This window comes from Heterodontus francisci, chromosome 36 (assembly GCF_036365525.1).
Source record: "Heterodontus francisci isolate sHetFra1 chromosome 36, sHetFra1.hap1, whole genome shotgun sequence".
NCBI lineage: Eukaryota > Metazoa > Chordata > Chondrichthyes > Heterodontiformes > Heterodontidae > Heterodontus > Heterodontus francisci.
The window spans coordinates 36,874,290-36,893,349 of NC_090406.1; the positions used below are offsets into that span (position 1 = coordinate 36,874,290).

At 41.1% G+C, this 19,060-nt stretch overlaps 1 protein-coding gene across 2 annotated transcripts in view; it reads left to right on the top strand.

The window, feature by feature from the left end:
• LOC137351752 (endophilin-A2-like) overlaps positions 1-19,060 on the top strand; it is a 151,239-nt gene that overhangs the window by 69,274 nt on the left and 62,905 nt on the right. For both annotated transcript variants that reach the window (XM_068016547.1, XM_068016546.1), the window contains exon 2: positions 13,861-13,929. In XM_068016547.1, the coding sequence (XP_067872648.1) occupies positions 13,861-13,929 (69 nt within the window). The remainder of the gene's footprint in view (positions 1-13,860; positions 13,930-19,060) is intronic.

The following is a 19,060-nucleotide window of genomic DNA, read 5'->3' on the forward strand; positions in this document are numbered from 1 at the left end:
TAGCACTGTGCTGGCTGAGATCAGTTCAGTCACATTTGGCCATGGAATCTAATCTTGTGCTTTCTTAATTAAAAATGATCATGCTGCGTTTATCTGCTCTCTTCCCCCACCACCATGCCCCCCAAAATGTGTTCTTGATAATTTCAGCATTTTCATCATCTGTAACTGTTTGTACAAATATATTCAGTTTGCTTTTAATGTATATCCTGTAATTACTTTTATTCATTCACTGGATGTAGGCATCACTAGCAAGACCAGCAATTATTGGCCATCCTTTATTGTCCTTGAAGGTGGTGATGAGTCTCGTTCTTGAACCACTGCAGTCCGCATCCTGATGGTACTGGCACAGTGCTGTTAGGGAGGGCGTTCCTGGACTTTGACCCAGAAATCGTGAAGCATTGGCGATTATAATTCGAAGTCAGCATGATATGTGACTTGAAAGGGAACTTGCAGATGGTGGTGTTCACGTGTCTGCTGCCCTTGTCCTAGGTGGTAGAGGCGGTGGGAGGTGTTGTCGAAGAAGCCTTGGCGAGTTGCTGCGGTGCATCTTGTAGATGCTACACAGTGCAGCCATGGTGCACTGAGTGCAGGAGTGAATGTTTCAGAAGGTGGTGGGGTACAAATCAAGCGGGCTGCTTTGTCTTAAATGATTTCGAGCTGCACTTCTCCAGACAAGAGGCGAGTATTCAGTTAGACTCCTGTCTTGTGCCTCATAGATGGTAGAAAGGCTTTGGAGAGCCAAGAGTTGAGCCACACTACAGAATGCACAACTGCTCACTTGCTCTTTTAGCCGCAGTATTTACCTGGTTGCTCCAGTTAAGTTTTTTTAAATGATGGTTAATGTTTTTCTACTCTCTCCCTTGAACTCTGCACAACTCCAGTCATACAGCTGTGATGGAGCCCATTCTATGTAGGTCATCACAGGCATCAGTTTGTCTCTTAATCTGCTCAACAATGTGTTGACCATCAAATATGATCTGCTATCTAAATCAATACCACTTTCATAAATTAGATTTCAGCTCTAATGCTGAATCTACCATGCCATCCCAATGCCTAAATCAATAATTCTCAGAATATGGCTCTCAGACCTCCTTTAGCCGACGTTTGCATCTTGTTTCTCTTGATGGAGTTTTTTACTCATTGTGCCTGCATTCATGACTTGTGTTACAACCAGGTGAGAAAGAGGTGTCGGGTTCCCTTTCAGCCTTCACATGGTCTTACTGTAACAGGATTTAATTCTAAACAGACTGTGTTTTTAAGCTCCCCCTTGGTGAATCCTTGTTCACTGCTTTCCAATTATAAGGCAAAGAAACCAGCACAAGCACAGGTTTTAAGTTTAAGGAAGAAAGATTGAAATCTATTAAACTTAACCAAATTAGAGTTTATGTTTAATGCCTACGGATACAAGCTGCGCCCACACTAGCATGCATATGCGATACACACATGCAGATAGGGACAGAAAAGAGCAGAAGAAAAATCAAGTGGAAAAGTTTGAGGCAATATCTGAAGAGTTGTTGCGGTTCTTTGAGCTCGCTGTAGTTTCCTTGATTGTAGGTAGATCTTGCTTTTCGTTGGGGCCCAGTATTCTTCTTAAACCTTGTTCACTGTAAGACACTTTTCTCTCTTGGGGTTCATGTATCTTCAGTGGGTTTTGGAGTTCCGTGAGAAAGAGATGGGAGTAGACAGACAGGAGGTCTTCTTTAGTCCAGGAGCATTCTGCTTTCTGCCTAAACTGTTTCTACAAATTCAAAAAAAAAAGCTCAGGTTCCCCAGCAGGTTAGTCATGTGACTAGCTGGTTTGGCCATCTTAGCAGTCAACCTGGAATGCGAGCTCCCCCTTCTTCAACGTCAGGTGATCAAAAGTCCATTGGTATTGAATGTCAGGGAATGGCTGCTTTGTCCTTTCCAAGTACAGTCTGTTCATATGCAAATGTCCTTTTTTCCAGCCAAGGTCTGGCAGTCCTTGTAACAGGCATTCTCTTCCCAGCAACAATTTGAAATTTAGTGTCCATGTGGCAAAATTAATGTGCCTTGTTCTTGGCAGGTGGGGGCCTGCATGACACTTGTCTGGGATGTTGTCTCAGCTGGAAATTACAGGTGTTCACTCTTCTTACTATCAAGAAAAACAAAAAGGAAGGATTACTTTAACTTCCATACATCAAACGCTGTTTAAGTAGAATTAATTAATTGAATTACTGGTTCAATAATTTTTTTTTAGCAGCTTCTACCTTGCAGTGGCATGAGACCCAAATCATGGAAAAGGTACCTCAAATTAGCTCTTATGCTAACATCTTCAACAGTGTAGTTCATCCCTGTCTAGAACTTTATCCTGGCATTCTGCATGCTATAATATTCCAGCTGTGGTGCACATGAAAAAAATGACTGCATCAAGGTGTTAATGCATAGTAATATTCTGATGCCCATGGGGTCCAGGCAATCGTTCTGTGGCCAATGTGATGATACCCTGAGAAGGAACTTGCATTCTGAATTTGGAGGAACATCTTTATTGGAGCCCTGAGGAGTCAGGAAAGACCCAGTTTAAAAACAAAAGGTTTTTTCGTAACTGCCAAACGTAGCAAATCCAGTAAGTTTATTTTGGGGTTGCTATGCATGTGTAAGGCCTAAATGGTAGAAGATGGCAGTATCAGATCAATATACAAGTATTTTAATCTGGCTGTTGGCAACTTTCTGACTTCCACTTAACTGCTTTTAGTGACAGGATTGAAATTGGGACCTTATTGTTTGGGAAATTGCAGCCGCAGTCCCGTTGTTCCATGGTGCAGTGCATTCCAGAGGAATTGTCCTCAAGTAAGACATTGATCGCAGCTTTGGCTCCTTAACAAAATTTAGCGAATAATTCTGGATGATTCTGGAATAAGAACGAGTTTGACTGGAGGCTTTTCATTTTACAAGTCATTTGTTTCCCATGCTGCATTATCATGTTAGACTGAGAGTTGATTTGCATAATTGGTATTCACCACATCTGAGCCTGGAATAATAGTTCAGTCTTGTCTCCAAATAAGCTATTTCCACTCAGATCATTTTTACAACACCTTGAAATGGCATCACAGGTACAATGAGTAGGACAATTTCCACCGCATATATTGCTTGATGTGGGTGATTTTTCTACTATGTTCACTTGAACTGAAAAAAACACCGGCAGTCTAATTCTAGGTACAGTTATGTTTGCCGATAAAACAACTGGAAACGCTAGTCGGGTCAGGCAGTATCTGTGGCGAGAGCAACAAAACTAAAGCTTCAGTTTGCTGACCTTTCATCATGTGTTTGCTGATAATACTTTGAGCTGTATGAGGCTAGGGTGAACTACTGGTGGTTACAGGTCTGTCACCCATTAATAGTGGTGGGAGCAATTTGATAAATGCCCCCAGTGACACCACTGGAGCAGGCATTAAAGGAAATGAAACTGTTTCTGACCAATATAGTTTATGAAATTTGCAGGGCAATGGGGAAAGAGCAGGGGAGTGGGACTAACTAAATTGCTCTTGAAGAGTGTTAGGAACAGGTGAGAAAGGTGTCTCGGGGTTCCTCTCAGCCTTTACCTGGTCTTACTGTAACAGGGTTTCATTTTTAAACACTGTTTTTAACTCCCCCTTAGTGAATGCTTGTTCAATGCTTTCCAATTATAAGGCAAAGAAACAAGCACAAACTGGCTTTCTTGGGTTTAAAGAAGAAAGGTGTAATTTATTAAACTTAAACTCTAATTCGATTAACACTTACGGCCTGTACTGTGCTGTACTGTTCTATGTTCTATACATGACGCCCCCACGCTAGCATGCATACGTAATACACACATGCAGATAGGGACAGAAAAGAGCAGAAGAAATAAAGTGGAAAGGTTGGAGACAATATCTGAAGAGTTGTTACAGTTCCTCGAGCTCACTGTAGAGTCCTTGCTTATAGGTAATTCTTGCTTTTTGTTGGGGCCCAGTATTATTCTTAAATTTGTTCACTGTAAGAGACTTTTCTTTCTTGGGGTTCATGTGTCTTCAGTGGATTCCAAAGCTTGTGAGCAAGAGATGGGAGCAGGCAGGAGAGAGATGTTCCCAATCTTGGAGCCAGGAGCATTCTCTGTTCAAATTCTCTGCGGCAAGTTCAAAAAAAACCTGCAACAGCCAGTTAGTCATGTGACCAGCTCACCTAACCAGCCCTTGTGGATTGTCTTGACCGAACAGACCTTGGACTATCTCCTCTGCACACAATACCTGGTGATCAAAGGTCCATTGTGGTTTAAATTGGAGAAGGGAATAGCCCCTATGGCCTTTCAAGTACTGTCTGTTAATATGCAAAATGTCTTTCCAGCCAGTCTGACAGCCCTTTTAATAGGCCTGCTCTTCTCAGCAATAATTTGACGTTTTAAGGGCCATGTGGCAAAATAAATGTGCCTCATTCTTGGCAGGTGGGAGCCTGCATGCCAATAGTCAGCATGGACTCAACAGGCCGAATGGCCACCTCCTGTGCTGTAACCATTCTATGATTCTGCGATCAGTCATTAGCAGCTGTTGAAGCTAGATTCGAAAATTTCTCCTCAGAAGATATGTGAGTGTAGTTTAAGCCGCTTTTTCATGTTTCTTTAGAAACCTGTCTTTTTCTGTGATATTTGCTGCCTGTACATTTTCAACATTTTTCTGTTCATATATTGAATTTCCAGTGCTCCTATTTTCTTTCCTCTGCTCCCTCCACTCAATAATTGACCCTTTGTTGTGTCTGATTGTTGGACACAACTTGTAGCTAGAGAGTGAATTCGTTTGTGTTTCTATGTCTACAGGATCCGAATGTCAAATTGTTGGTTGCAATCAAGTTATACTAAGATTTTCTTGTGTTTTGCTCTCTTTTGTTCAAGAAATAAAAGGATGTCAGTGCTGAGTGCGGAATGCACTGCACCTTTAGGTGTAAATTTATTTATTTATTTAGAGATACAGCACTGAAACAGGCCCTTCGGCCCACCGAGTCTGTGCCAACCAACAACCACCCATTTATACTAACCCTACAGTAATCCCATATTCCCTATCACCTACCTACACTAACGGCAATTTACAATGGCCAATTTACCTATCACCTGCAAGTCTTTGGATGTGGGAGGAAACCGGAGCACCCGGCGAAAACCCACGCAGACACAGGGAGAACTTGCAAACTCCGCACAGGCAGTACCCAGAATCGAACCCGGGTCCCTGGAGCTGTGAGGCTGCGGTGCTAACCACTGCGCCACTGTGCCGCCCATTTTCAGTGTATCACCCACGAATCAAATATTACAACCATGCTTAGACATTGGATGAGTTAGTAAGTTTAAAAGTAGGATCTGAGAAAACATTCATGGCTGAATAGCTGCTTTTGAAAATGGCAATTACTTATAAACCTTATAATATTGCTTTCATGAATAAACTTTATTTCAAACTTGAAGGATTATAGTGTTTAATATGTTGTCCGACTATCTCTCAAAAACATACAGGAGGTCTCTGAAGGCTCTGTACCTAGTGAGAAATTAAACCATGAATGCCCACTAAAATAAAAGCAAAATACTCCAGATGCTGGAAATCTGAAATAAAAACAAAGTGCTGGAAATGCTCTGCAGGTCTGGCAGCATCTGTGGAGAGAGAAGCAGAGTTAACGTTTCAGGTCAGTGATCTTTTATCAGAACTGGCAAAGGTTAGAAATGTAATAGATATTAAGCGGGGGGGGGGGGGGGGGGTGGGGAGGGGGGGGTGAAGAAAACAAAAGGGAAGGTGTGTGATTGGACAGAGGGCCAGAGAGGTTAACTGACAAGCAGGTCATGGGGCAAAGAGAGTGTGCTAATGGTGTGATGAAAGACAAAGCATTAGTGCAGACAGAGTGTTAATGACAGAATTATGAACAGCCCTAGCCAAAAGCACAAACATGAAAAACCCAGTTTAAGGCAGGCACATAGTAAACAAAATGATAAAACAAAATAAAATAATAAAGGGCCAGTCATGCTTTGAAATTATTAAACTCCGTGTTCAATCTGGAAGGCTGTCCAGTGCCTAATTGGAAAATGAGGTGCTGTTCCTTGAGCTTGCATTGATTTTCACTGGAACACTGCTGCAGGCCAAAGTTAGAAATGTGGGCATGAGAGCAGGGGTGTGTGTTGAAATGGCAAGTAACCGGAAGCTCGGGGTCCTGCTTTCGGACCGAGCAGAGGTTTTTTGGCAAAGCGGTCACCCAATTTGTGTTTGGTCTCCCCAATGTAGAGATGACTGCATTGTGAGCAGCGAATACAGTATACTAAATTGAAAGTACAAGTAAATTGCTGCATGTTTGAGGTCTTGGATGGTGAAGAGAGACCGTTAGCACATTTTCTTAGCCGTTGCCCTATGACCTCCTTATCAGTAAATCTTGCCAGCTGTCTGTCCTATCACACACCTTCACTTTTGTTCTCTTTTCCCCTCCACCCCCGCCTTTACTTGCTTAAAACCTATTACATTTCTAACCTTTGCTAGTTCTGATGAAATGTCGCAGACCTGAAATTGTAACTCTGCTTCTCTCTCCATAGTTGCTGTGGAACTTGCTGAGTCTTTCCAGCACTTTCTGTTTTTATTCCAGGAATGCCCATATTTGATTCCTGTATTTATTGTTAGTTAATCTGTTTTTATACTGAGTTTACTGTTATTCTAGTGCTGCAAGCTCTCAGCACATGTGTCTTCTCCAACTGGTGTAGTCCAGTGAGTAGAGCCAAGGCAACTAAGTGTCTGCCACCAATGGTGGAATGGACTGGGGGAAAGGGATGCACAGAAGCCTAGAGTCAGAGTACTATAGGACAAAGGGAGTGACTCGAGTCTAGAGAAGGTTAGAGAGGGAGAATGTGAAGGAATTTGAAGATCAGGGTTTTAAATTTGATCTTCATGATATGACCAGGTGAGATAGGGGCCTAGGGGTTCCCTCTCAGCCTTTGCCTGGTCTAACCGTAACCGGGTTTAATTTTAGAAACACTGTTTTTAGCTCCTCCTCAGTGAATCCTTGTTCACTGCATTCCAATTGTTAGGCAAAGAAATAAAGCAGATTTTCTTAGATTTAAACAAGAAAGGTGAAAATTTATTAACCTTAAACTCTAATTCAGTTAACGACTATGAATATGTGACGCAACCACACTAGCATGTATATGCGATAAACACACTTGGATAGAGACAGAAAAAGTAGAAAGAATAAAGGGGAAAAGTTTGAGGCAATATCGTTGGGGCCCAGTGCACGCTTTAACTTGTTTCGATGTAAGAGTCTTCTCTCTCTTGAGGTTTAAGCGACTTCACTGGGTCCGGAGGTTTGTGAGAAAGCAAGAGAGCGCCAGCCAGGAGAGAGAGGCTCTCCAGTTCCAGGTTCAGTGGCAAGTCTGCAGTCTGACTTCAAACTGACCTTTATCTAGTTCAAAAAGCCGGGACCAGCCAGTTCGTCCAGCTGGCTTAACCACTTTGGCGTTTGTGGATTCCAAAGCTCTTGGTGGGGGGCGGTGTAGTGCTATTTGTTAGCCCGACAAAGATGTGGATCACCATTGCCCAGCCCAATCTCTCTCAATTGGATCAGTGAGCAATTCTTCCGTCTCTCCAAGCACTGTCTCTTAATATGCAAATATCCTCCAGCCAAATGTCTGATGATCTCTTTAAACAAGTCATTTCTTCACTCCAGCAACAGTTTAAAATTAATGTTCATATGACAAAATTAATATTGCCTCATTCTTGGCAGGTAAGGGTCTTCATGACAATGAAGTACTGATAGTTTCAGGTCTGTCACTAGTGGTGGAAGCAATTTGAAGAGATGAATTTAATATATTTTTACACTTGATTCTTCTGTAGTTTGGAGTCTGAAGTCTATGTGCTAGCTGTTTGCTTTTCCATGAGCCTACGATTGTCAGTATAAGAGGGCTGGTTTACCAATACAAACATGGGGAACCAGAGCACAAATGTTTTAACTCCCATGACCCAAAAATAGAGAAGTGGTAATTGTTTAAGTACCTGAGGAGTATCATACCAGAAATGTTTTACACGATATATACGGCTTACGTGCAGTTTTATTTTTACTGTTAGTATCAACTCTAAATAAGCTAAATAACACCACTTTATGAAAGATCTGTGCTAGCTGTCTTCAACTGGAGCTTTGCAGTTTCCAGAAGAGATTTTGATTTGATTGGAGATTCTCAACTAATTTTGTTAAGAGGTTACTAGAATTGTGAACATAATTTTATATGGCACAGTGTCAGTAAAAAGTGGATAGGTAAATAGTTGAAGCTAGTTCACTGCATTAACTTACTTGGATCATGCTGTCTCTTATAACAATGTCTTGACAATAATAGGCAGTGAGGAGCAAGCCCATCATGAGTCACCGGCTACTTTTAGAGGTGGATTAATGCTTGGCTTGCCAAGCTTGCTTTATTATTTGACGTGCTCTCTGACTAAATGCCTCTATTGTAAACAGTTGGCAAATGAAGAGCAAAACTGAGCCATACAGACAAGAGAGTTCCCAGGTTCCATCTTTAACCTACAGTGATTTAACTGTTTCCAGCTGGGACGTCAGTAGGGGTGTTATAATTGGTCAGTACCCTTAGGCTGGTGAAGGGAGAAATCCAAGCAAATTTCCTTGTTCCTGGTTTGCTGTCCAGGGGCTTCAGTTGAAAATTGTGCAGTGCATGTCTGATAAGGACAAAATCAGGTTTTGCTATGAAGCTCCCCATTGTGGTATAACCTGTTCACACTCATTGTCTCTACTGACATGAAGATTGGCTGCTTGAGTTAAGGTACTGAAATGACTGATACACATGGAGCCATACTTTACATGAGTTAACAGCTTTAAGGAGAAAAAGGGTAAAACAAGGAAGTATTTTATTATTTCATCAGATTTCTCATGTAATGAGCAGTTTTGCTGACACTCTAATACAAAGGTAGGAACATCGATGTGTTTGAGGTTGTCAGCTTTTGTGTCCTCTCTCTCTTTATGCCCTATACCCCAACATGGCAGGAATTTTGCACTGTGCTAACAGTTGGTGTTTTTTAAATGTGTTGTGGTACTGAGAAATGTGTTGTGCTGTGGCTGTATTTCTTCTAATGAGAATATTTTTCATTTAGAATCCATCTATCCGTGGGGAGACGATGGCATAGTGGTAATGTAACTGGACTAGTAATCTGGAGACCCAGGCTAATACCCTGGGGACACTGGTTCAAATCTCACCATGGCAGCTAGTGGAATTTAAATTCAGTTACTTAATAAATTCAATTAATGAAAATCTGGAATTGAAAGCTAGTCTCCGTAACGGTGACCATAAAACTACCATCGATTGTTCGTTAAAAACCCATCTGATTCACTAATGTCCTTCAGGGAAGGAAATCTGCAAGCCATACTTGGTCTGGCCTATGTGTGACTCCAGGCCCACAGCAATTTGCTTGACTCTTAACTGGCCCTTAAAATGGCTTTACAAGCCATTCAGTCAGCCAGCAACGTCCACATCTCCTGAAGCATTTTTTTTTTAACTGTTTAGTAAAAAAATGACTTCAGAGTGGTATGATGAAGCTTGGAGCTTTGTTTGGCCAAAATGTTTCCCTTCATGTTGTAATCTGGAACATGCTGGTCCATGATGGCCGGCAGAGACACGATGGGCCGAAGGGCCTGTTTCTGTGCTGTATGACTCAATGACACTACGTGGCATAGTGCTGCACCAAGTGGTGGTATTAACCACTTAGCCATTAGAACTAATTAAGCCAATTTTTTGCAGTTGTTATTGCTCCAAGTGATTGCACTTCATTTCAAACAAAAGAAAACAAAGTTTTTTTTGTGACTAAAAGCTCTATGTACCATACAGTTCTTAAGTCCAACGGTTATCTGAGCTGATTTAGCTCAAGGAAGAAATTGGGGTGCTGCAGTGCTTTGGGGTAGGCAGTGAACTAATCAGGCTGGGTTTGGGAAGTTCATATGAGATTGTGCTTGGTTGTATGGTTGCATAGTCTACCAGCATTCACTCTTAACACGCATGTGGAATGTTTGTTGGAAAATGTATTAATTGGCAAATGAACTTCAATGTAGCTAAGTGTGAGGTAATATGGTTTGGTAGGAAGAATAAACAGGCCACTTATCCATGGAAAGTTAATGTCTAAATAGGGTAAAGGAACAAAGGGGTCAGTAAAACTGGCAACATAATTTAATAAAGCCATAAGAGAAACAAACCAAGTGTTGTGTTTCATTTTAAGAGGAATAAATAAGAGAAGTTGTTAAATTTGTTTCGCACTTGGTTAAAACATGGAGTTCGGTGAACATATTATTGAAGGGATATAGAGGCATTGGAGAAGGTGCAAAAAAGGTATATTAGAAGGGTACCACCTCTAGGTTCTGATATCATTCAGAAAAGATTGAACAGGCTGGGGCTCTGCTCCAGAGAAGAGAAAACTGCGAGGTGACCTGATAGAGGTTTGTAAAATTATCAAAGGGTTTGATAGGCTAGATGTAGAGAAGATAGTTCTATTTGCAGGTGAGACCAGAACTAGGAGCCATTAATATAAGATGGTCACTAATAAATCTAGTAGGAAATTCAGGAGAAACTACTTTACCCAGAGAGCAGTTACAATGTGGAACTTGCTTCCACAGGGAATGGTTGAGGCAAATAGTATAGATGCTTTTAAGGGGAAGCTACATAAGCACATAAGGGAGAACTGAAGAGAAGGATATGTTGATGGGATTAGATGAAGAGGGGTGGGAGGATACTCATGTGAAGCATAAATTCTGGCATGTACCTTTGGGTCGAATGCCCTGCTTTTGTGCTGTCATGTTTGTAATACTTTGTTTTGAAAGGCAGCCAGTACAAGTAGAACTGTACCCGAACATTAGTCAGCACCTTCAGGAGAGGGAGGGAGAACTAATGTCAACATTAGAATAGGCATGATGGCATCAAGGTTCTGTAGGGTAATGATTTTCAAATTTAGCTGTGTGGGTCACACTGCAACTGTTTTACCCTTGAGATGCCTCATTTTAATCTCTGAATGGCAAAGAAAAACAGCCATCCTTGCAGGAAAGGTAAACTTAATTGATTGTAAATCAACAGATATAGAATGGAGAATTTTCCAGGTCCTATGTTTGTAGTACACCTGGCTTCAGATGAACATAAATGTGACCTTGTGGATGACTTTTACTCGTACAAGGAACACACAAAGTTAACATGCAGGTGCAGCGTGCTATTAGGAAGGCAAATGGCATGTTGGCCTTATTGCAAGGGGATTGGAGTACAGGAATAAAGAAGTCTTCCTAAAATTGTACAGGGCTTTGGTGAGACTGCACCTGGAATACTGTGTGCAGTTTTGGTCTCCACATTTGAGAAAGGATATATTAAGAAAGGAGACAGTGCAGCAAAGATTCACTAAATTGGTCTCTGGGATGAGAGGGTTGTCCTGTGATGAGAGACTAGTAAATTGGGCCTATATTCTCTGAAATTTAGAAGTATGAGAGGCAATCTAATTGAGACATACAAGATTCTTAAAGGGCTTGATATGGTACAAGCTGCGATATTGTTCCCACTGGTTAGGGAATCTAGAAATGGGGACACAGTCTCAGTATAAGGGGGTCAATCATTCAGGACTGAGATGAAGAGAAATTACTTCACTCAAAGGGTTGTGAATCTTTGGAATTCTCTACCCGAGAGGGTTGTGGATACTCCATCATTGAATACATTTAAGACAGGGGTAGTTAGATTTCTGGTCTCACAGGGAATCGAGGGATATGGGGAGTGGGCAGGAAAGTGGAATTGAAGCCCAAGATCTGTCATGATCGTATTGAATGGTGTAGCAGGCTCGTTTGGCCATATGGTCCACTGCTGCTCCTATTTTGTGTGTTCTTGGCTCTCTTTGTGGGTTTTAGTGTGAAGGAATTTACTGCAGATATTCAAATCTTTGAAATACAATCTTTTTCCATACCACTGAAAGCATAATGTTTGTTAGTGTTGGTATTTTCTGTTAAACTGAGCCCGACTAGATTCTGTGGCCAACCAATGGACTTCCAGATATGATCCCTCTTTAGAGACTGTTGGCTGAAGTTGAAACTCATTGCATAAGCAAATTATTGACCTGGTTAAGAAATTTGTTGAGTGGCAGGAGACTGAAATTAGGGATAATGAGCAGGTGTTCTAATTGACAGGTTCACCCTTGCAAAACAGTCTGTTGTGTATTAAGTGGTTTGAGGTATAATGCGGTTTATCATAGGCATCACCACAGGACATCTGCTGATATATAATATGGTTTATTAAGGCTCTCACCAATCTAGAAGTGATTGGTTGACATGTAACCAACTAATAGAGGTGCAGTTGGTAATAGTGAGCTTTGCATTGCTTGATCGCTAGGTTAAATAAAAGATCCTCTTCAATAATTTGCTTTTTAAAAAATTCAGGTTAAAGTCAGCAATGCTCTCACTTTGTTTTGACCAAGTTTTGTAAATGTTTTCAGTTGGGTCTTGTTACGACGGAGGCGGGAGGCGTGCACTGTTTTTCTCTAGTTACACTTCTCCACAGGTCACAACATATATTTAAATGTTTACCCAGTTACCGATGTGGCCAATTATATACTTTATTTTTATTTCAGAATAAAATCCACCAACCAGATTTCTTGAATAAACAAAATTATCAATTTATTATAAAACAGGATGTATTCAGTAAAGATGCAAAGTATTAACACACAGATTGAAATATAAAAGCTCCCTTCTACCTTCGTCCAAAACACATACTGTCTCTCGCACGCACACACACGCGCGCTAAAGGAAAATAGAGATTTTTTCTGCAGAGATCTTTTTACAAAAAGCCAAAAAATAAATACTTTGGCCAAATACTAGTTCATTCTTGAAGGAGAAGATATGGAATGATATCAGTTGTCCCTTTTTCTGGCGTCCCAAATACGCATAAACAACTGTCATTGGGATCTTTTTGGAGCAGTTCTCTTCAGGTGGCGTCGAGGATTAGTCAGGCGAGCTTTCCAAGAGAAATGTAGCATCAGGAGTCTCAGCTATCACTCACTGGAGAAAGGATGAATTGGTGTCTTCTCTCTTAGCAGGCTGACACTCAACTGACTCAAAACAATATCCAAAACAAAACCAACTCTTGACCACCATAAATCTTGACATGTCACTTCTCTGTAGACAACTTCCCCTATTCACCAAGGCTCCTGTTTACTTAGGTGAAGACATGTGACTTCCAGTAAGTGTGTATCTAAACCAAGTCCCCAAGTCCTTCCAATTACCTTTTTTAAAGAAAAGTCCTGCATCTATGTAATCTCCTCAGTCCCATCTCCACAATCTTCAAACACGAGTCCTCAAAGAAAGAATTTAAAATGGAAACACTTTCATAACTCTCTGATTACACAGCATGCACAATGGCTACCATGTAATTTTAATGGAAAATAACTTATGGTGTTTCACGGTGAAGTTTTTTTCCCAGTAAGCACTTGTTAAGTTTTGCTACCTGAACTGGAATTGTGCATAAATATCCAACAGTATGGTAATAGATTTTGCCCTTCCAAACTTGGATTGTGTCTGCAAGAGGTATTTTCAGTGGTGCAACATATCTGCCAACAGTGGTGAGAGCAGGTTGAGTTGATGAATTAATTAAATTGTCACACAAGAGTATTGTCCAGCTTGAAAGCATGCATTTTTCTAAAAATTATGGGTACCCAAGCAGTAAATTTTTAATTGGGTGATAGCACTGAACTTGAGATAACTGTTAGATTGGACATATGATTTTTTGTCGTCTAATTGCTGTAAGGATCCAGAGCTTTTTAACATTGGTATGGTGGTGATGTAGCATGGCATAGGGTCTTGTAAGCACTGATGCAATTTCTTATTTTGGAAGTTCATATGATTTTGTTTTGTTTTCCCTAGCTTGTCAGCGAAAAGGTGGGTGGTGCAGAAGGAACCAAGCTTGATGAAGACTTCAAAGAGATGGAGAGGGTAGGTGAATTACTGGATTTCCTTAAAATCGCACACTGCATGGATAAAAACAAATGGTGCCCAAAATATGGCAGAGGGCCCATTTGTAATCTCTCTCACTCTCTGATCATCCTTGGATTTTCTGTCTCATGTTTGTCTGGATTTCTGCAGCTATGGGATGTTGATGGAATTAGGATTCGGTGCTGTCACCTCTCTGTCTTGTTCTCAACCAAATGCGATCTGGAGGCTTGAGTTTGCCCCCTTAGAGCAAACAAAAGCATTTTATACTAAACTGTTGGGTTTTTTCACTTTGCTGTGGGGAAGTGCCTGGCCTCCACTTGACAGTTTGCCACAGCTTCATGGTTTGAATTCAGGGCTCACTGCAGAGGAAGCCAAGGTGCAGTTCATTATTCTGTGATGCAGAGTGCTGCAATACTTCCAAGGACAACCCTTGAGCAAGACATTAGTCAGGATTGTCGTCACAAATAAAATGTTTTCTGACAACACTCTGCACCAGCTACAGTTTTGTCATTTGACCTATTTTATGAGTAATGCAACATAGTCTTCTGTTGCTTTGGTAATGTTTACTGATCTAGCTTTTAACACTCACTGACTCTGGTTTACAATTCTGTTGGGAGTCTTGCTGAATACGTTGGGGAACAGATAGGAAGTTGCGTCAGGTTTTTTTTTTGCTCCACTGAGATTTAATTGGCTCTCCCATATGATCTGAGGTAAGTCATAAATCACTTGGCTTTGGCTGATGTGCTGCAACTTATCACAGAACCAGGACACATTGAGGCACAGATTTCTTTGTTGGATTATTTACAGCAATATTAAAATCTAACCGTTTTACAAAGACACAAGTATGTTCTTAGCACTTCAACTCCATGGGGAGATTTCTTGTACACCACCCTCAAAGCTGTTAAGGCCAGTTGGACCACTGGTATCAGATGCGATCCACCAATTTTTAACAGGCTAAGAGTTGAACTTCAGACCTTCCTGGTCTATTACTTGTACTTGAAGATTAGCCACTTAAGTGAGTGGCTACTTAGGCAATTGTTGGGTTAGTTGATCTATATGACTGTACCCCAGCAGAGTCAGCATCTTAAGGATTTTTTTTTTTAAGTAGTTTGGCTGTAATGTTTGAAGAGTTGACATTAGCTTACATTGTATTTTGTACAGTAATCCACTAGTGTTACAAAACTCTCCAGCGATTGTGTTTAGCTATGAGCATCAGTACTGTACTATCTTTATCAAATATGCAAACTAATTCAGTTGATTTGAGTGTCTAATATCAAAAGCTCACAAGAATAGCACATTCTTGAACTCTGATTTTGAAAATTGTAGCTTGCACATATTCCTCATAATATCACATGACAGGCGAAAAGCTTTCCATCTGGAAGGAACTTACTCTGTACGTGCACACACATGTTCTAAATTTACAATTTAATATTATTTGCACTTATGCCCCTTTCTCCGACTACCACAGTTTAGTTTGACAGTGTTCAGGATTTAACCTTTCTATACTGTTTGTTCTCTACATCTCATCATCAACAACTTGCATTTTTAAATGTGGATGTGGGAAAAACATTACAAGGTGCTTCACAGATAAGGAAACAAACAGCAAGCCAAAAAAGAGGATATTAGACAAGTGATCAAAGTTTGGTCCAAGAGGTGGGTTTTATGGAGGGTCTTAATGAAGGAGCTAGAGGTGAAGATGGAAGAATTTAGGGTGAGAATTCAGAGAATGGGCACTGGGTGACAAAGGGGAGTGGGGCAAATGGCAGCGGGAAGATGCAGAAGTGGCCAGAGTCAGAGGAACTGGGAGTTTAGAGGAGTTGTGTTGCTCATGGAGTCTGGGATGGCATGGAGCAAGGCAATGAATGGATTTAAACACAAGGATGAAAATTTTAAGTTTGAGCATTGGGAAACTACTGTAAGACGGTGAGGACAGGAGTAATGGGTTCGGGAGAACTTGTGTTTTGGCAGCAGAGTTTTGGATTAGCTGAAGTCTACCAATGCTTAAGGATGGGAGACCATTGGAATAGTCAATCTGGAAGTAACAAAAGCATGGATTAAGGTTTCACCAGCTGTGCTAGGCAGGACAGAGGCAGGCGATTAGTTGAAAAGAATATGGGATCATGCGCTCAGCATGGGGTACAATAGGGTACCAAGTTTGTGAACAGTCTTGTTGAACCTGAGGTAGTGATGGGTAAAGGAGATGCCATCAGGATTTTGTTTGGAACATTCTTAACTTTTAGTTGGAGGAAATTACAGCTCATCTAAGATTGGATGTCAGATAGGCTATCTGACAACACAGAGGTGCTTCACAGAGGACTGACGGGAACAGTTAGTGGAGAGTTGGAGTTAGTGTCAGAAAATACACGTGGAAGCGAACCCCATATCTGTCACCATGGGGCAGCACAGAGATGAGGAAGAAGAGATGGCGAAGGACCCTTGGGAGACTGGAGGTAAAGTTGAGGATGGTGACATGTCATTGCTGGAGATGCTTTGTCTTTGGGTAGTTGAGAGTGAACCAAGTGAGGGTGGTTACATTGAGCTGGACAAGAGACGTCATGGAGGTAGGTTTCACTGAGTATACCTGTGCTTTGAATTTATACTGTATAAAGATTAGCAATAGACACTTAAGTTCGTATTCAATTCCAAAGGCTGCTATTTTTAAAGGTTTTAATCTGTTCAAAAAAAAATAGGCTGCCACATTAATTTGATGAATTTACTAAGTTTTTACACTGAGGGAAGGTTAGCATGTAATTTCATTGCGGCCTTAGATCTCTGTTGACGATATCATCATCTAAACACAGTTGATGTCCTTTACTACATTTAGACTTCCTACATCTGATATGCTCCATCACCACACCATGACGAGGGAATTTCGAAAGATAGACCATTATTTGTCCCTCTTCCAACATGGTTATCTTCTCTTGATCCTAAGGTATCCTGCATTTCCACTTCCTACAATGTCCTCCCTTTCTGCTACAAGCTAAAGATTTTGAATGATCGAGCTTAGTCTCCCCTAATCATTTCCTCATCTTTTTTCCAACCTTCGCAGTGTTTTGCACTGTGGGCTCTGGCCCTTTGTTTAGGTACCTCAAAAGGGTGCAACTGCGCTTAGAGGACATTTATTTACCCCTCCTAGAGAGTACTGAAATGACCATCTTTGATCAGTGCAAAAAAGATGGAACATAGGATCCTCTTCTTACTCCCACAGTGTCAGGCTGCCACAATTTGATTTCAAACTTGATTGTCTGGCTCTTGCTTATGCATTCCAGAAATCTTTTTTCTTAACTGGATGACTGTCTTTTTAAAAAGTATTTTCACTTCTCACCTTTCTGATGCGGAGGCGTCAGTTTGTGCAGTTCTCTATGAATTTTCATCTGCAAAGCAAATATGGAACTCTAGCCATGATTCTGCTTCAGTCAATCTTGGGCTTGCTAAAATGTGGCAATTTACCAAAGCCCAGCAGCTTCCCTTCTGTAATTGATTCAACATTGCAAGTACAGTAGGTAGGTTTTTGATTGAACCTGAGGATGCAAAGGAAAGGTAGATTTAGTGAACTGGTGACATCAGGTAGAATAGATTTCACTGGGGAAAGAAATGCATTTCTTGTCATCTACTGGGTGTTAAAAAGCAAAACATTTAATTCCTTACAGAGAAGTGTTTAATCAAGTACAGCCAGCTTAAGGATGCATGCTTAAAATAATGACAGATTTGACACATACATTCATCTTAGACGGAATCTTTTTAATACCAGGCTGTTAAGTAATAATTGTTCTCATCATTTGCTCCAGCTATTTCAAATTTCCCTTTTAAATATGAATGACTCCATAACGTAATGTGTAACAGTTGTCAAGCAACAATGCTTCAACGCAATGAGAAACTATTACAGTGCTCACTTGATCCTAACCATTATTTCACAAACTTATGTTTCCTATTCTCCCCCATCACTCCAGAAGGAATAGAATTTTCCTGAGGTATGGTTCTGTGATAGCTGCAGCTTTCCAGCAATTTGCCCAAGTGGCTGTTCTTCATGTCTGAGTCTGCACGTTGTGTTAGTGGGAACTTCTTGGGCCTATCACTACTTTGCCAATTCCCTCCTGCACATTTGCCATTATGTCAGGTTCAACCAGACTGCTCACAACCTCAGACTCCGATTCGATATAGAGCTGAGTTTCTCACCCCATATCCTCTCCATTGCAAAAGAGGCCTACTTCACTTCCTTAACAGAATTTGCCATTTTCTTTCCTCAGCCTGCCTGCTGTTGAATGTCTTATCCAGGTCTTTGTCAGCTCTAGACTTGACTATACCAATGCTGTCTTAGCAGGCCTTCCATGTTGCACTCTCTAAGCCTCACCTTATCCAAAATTTTCCTGCCGTACCTTATATTATTTACCCAACACTCCTATTCTTGCCAACTAATTTTGGCTCCCAGTGTCCCATTGCCTCATTTAAAATTCTTAAGGACATTTTTAAATCCCTTGTTGGTTCTGTCCCTTTCTATCTCAGTAACCTCCTCCAACTCAGTCCCCTTCTGCATCGTTACCCTTCTTTCAGCTGTCTAGACTTCATACTCTGGAACTCCTCCATCTGTTTCCTTAAAAACGCCCCTTAAAACTCACCCACCTCTGAGGCTGAACTTTTGTTCATCCGTTCTAATGCCTTTCTCTTTGACTCAATTTTTATTTATGTCCAGTATACCTTTGCGCCTTAGGGTGTCTTTCTATCTTAAAGACTGTTGTTGAGAACAGCTCTGTCCTTGCCTCATACCCGTATGTGCACTTTCCAGCAGAGGTCAAAAGATAGGGTGGAAAACCAAACTGATTACCCCAACACTCCCCCAAACCTTGGGGTACTAAAGATATTTGAAGCACCTCAGATCGTGAACCACCTGATATCAAAAAGAAAAAGCCTGACCACAGACCAGGAATGGCACTTGAGATCTAACCTACATGGTTTATCGTAAAACTACAGCTAAACAGTGGTGGAGACTTACGAATGCCAGAAAATCTCCTTTTCTGTTTCATGGCATCTTTTCTGATTCAGTTCAATAGATTTCAACCCCCTTATTTGCCCCTCTCAACCCAAGTTTGCCGCTCCACACAGTACTTCCTTGTTCTGAGCACTTGTTTTCTGT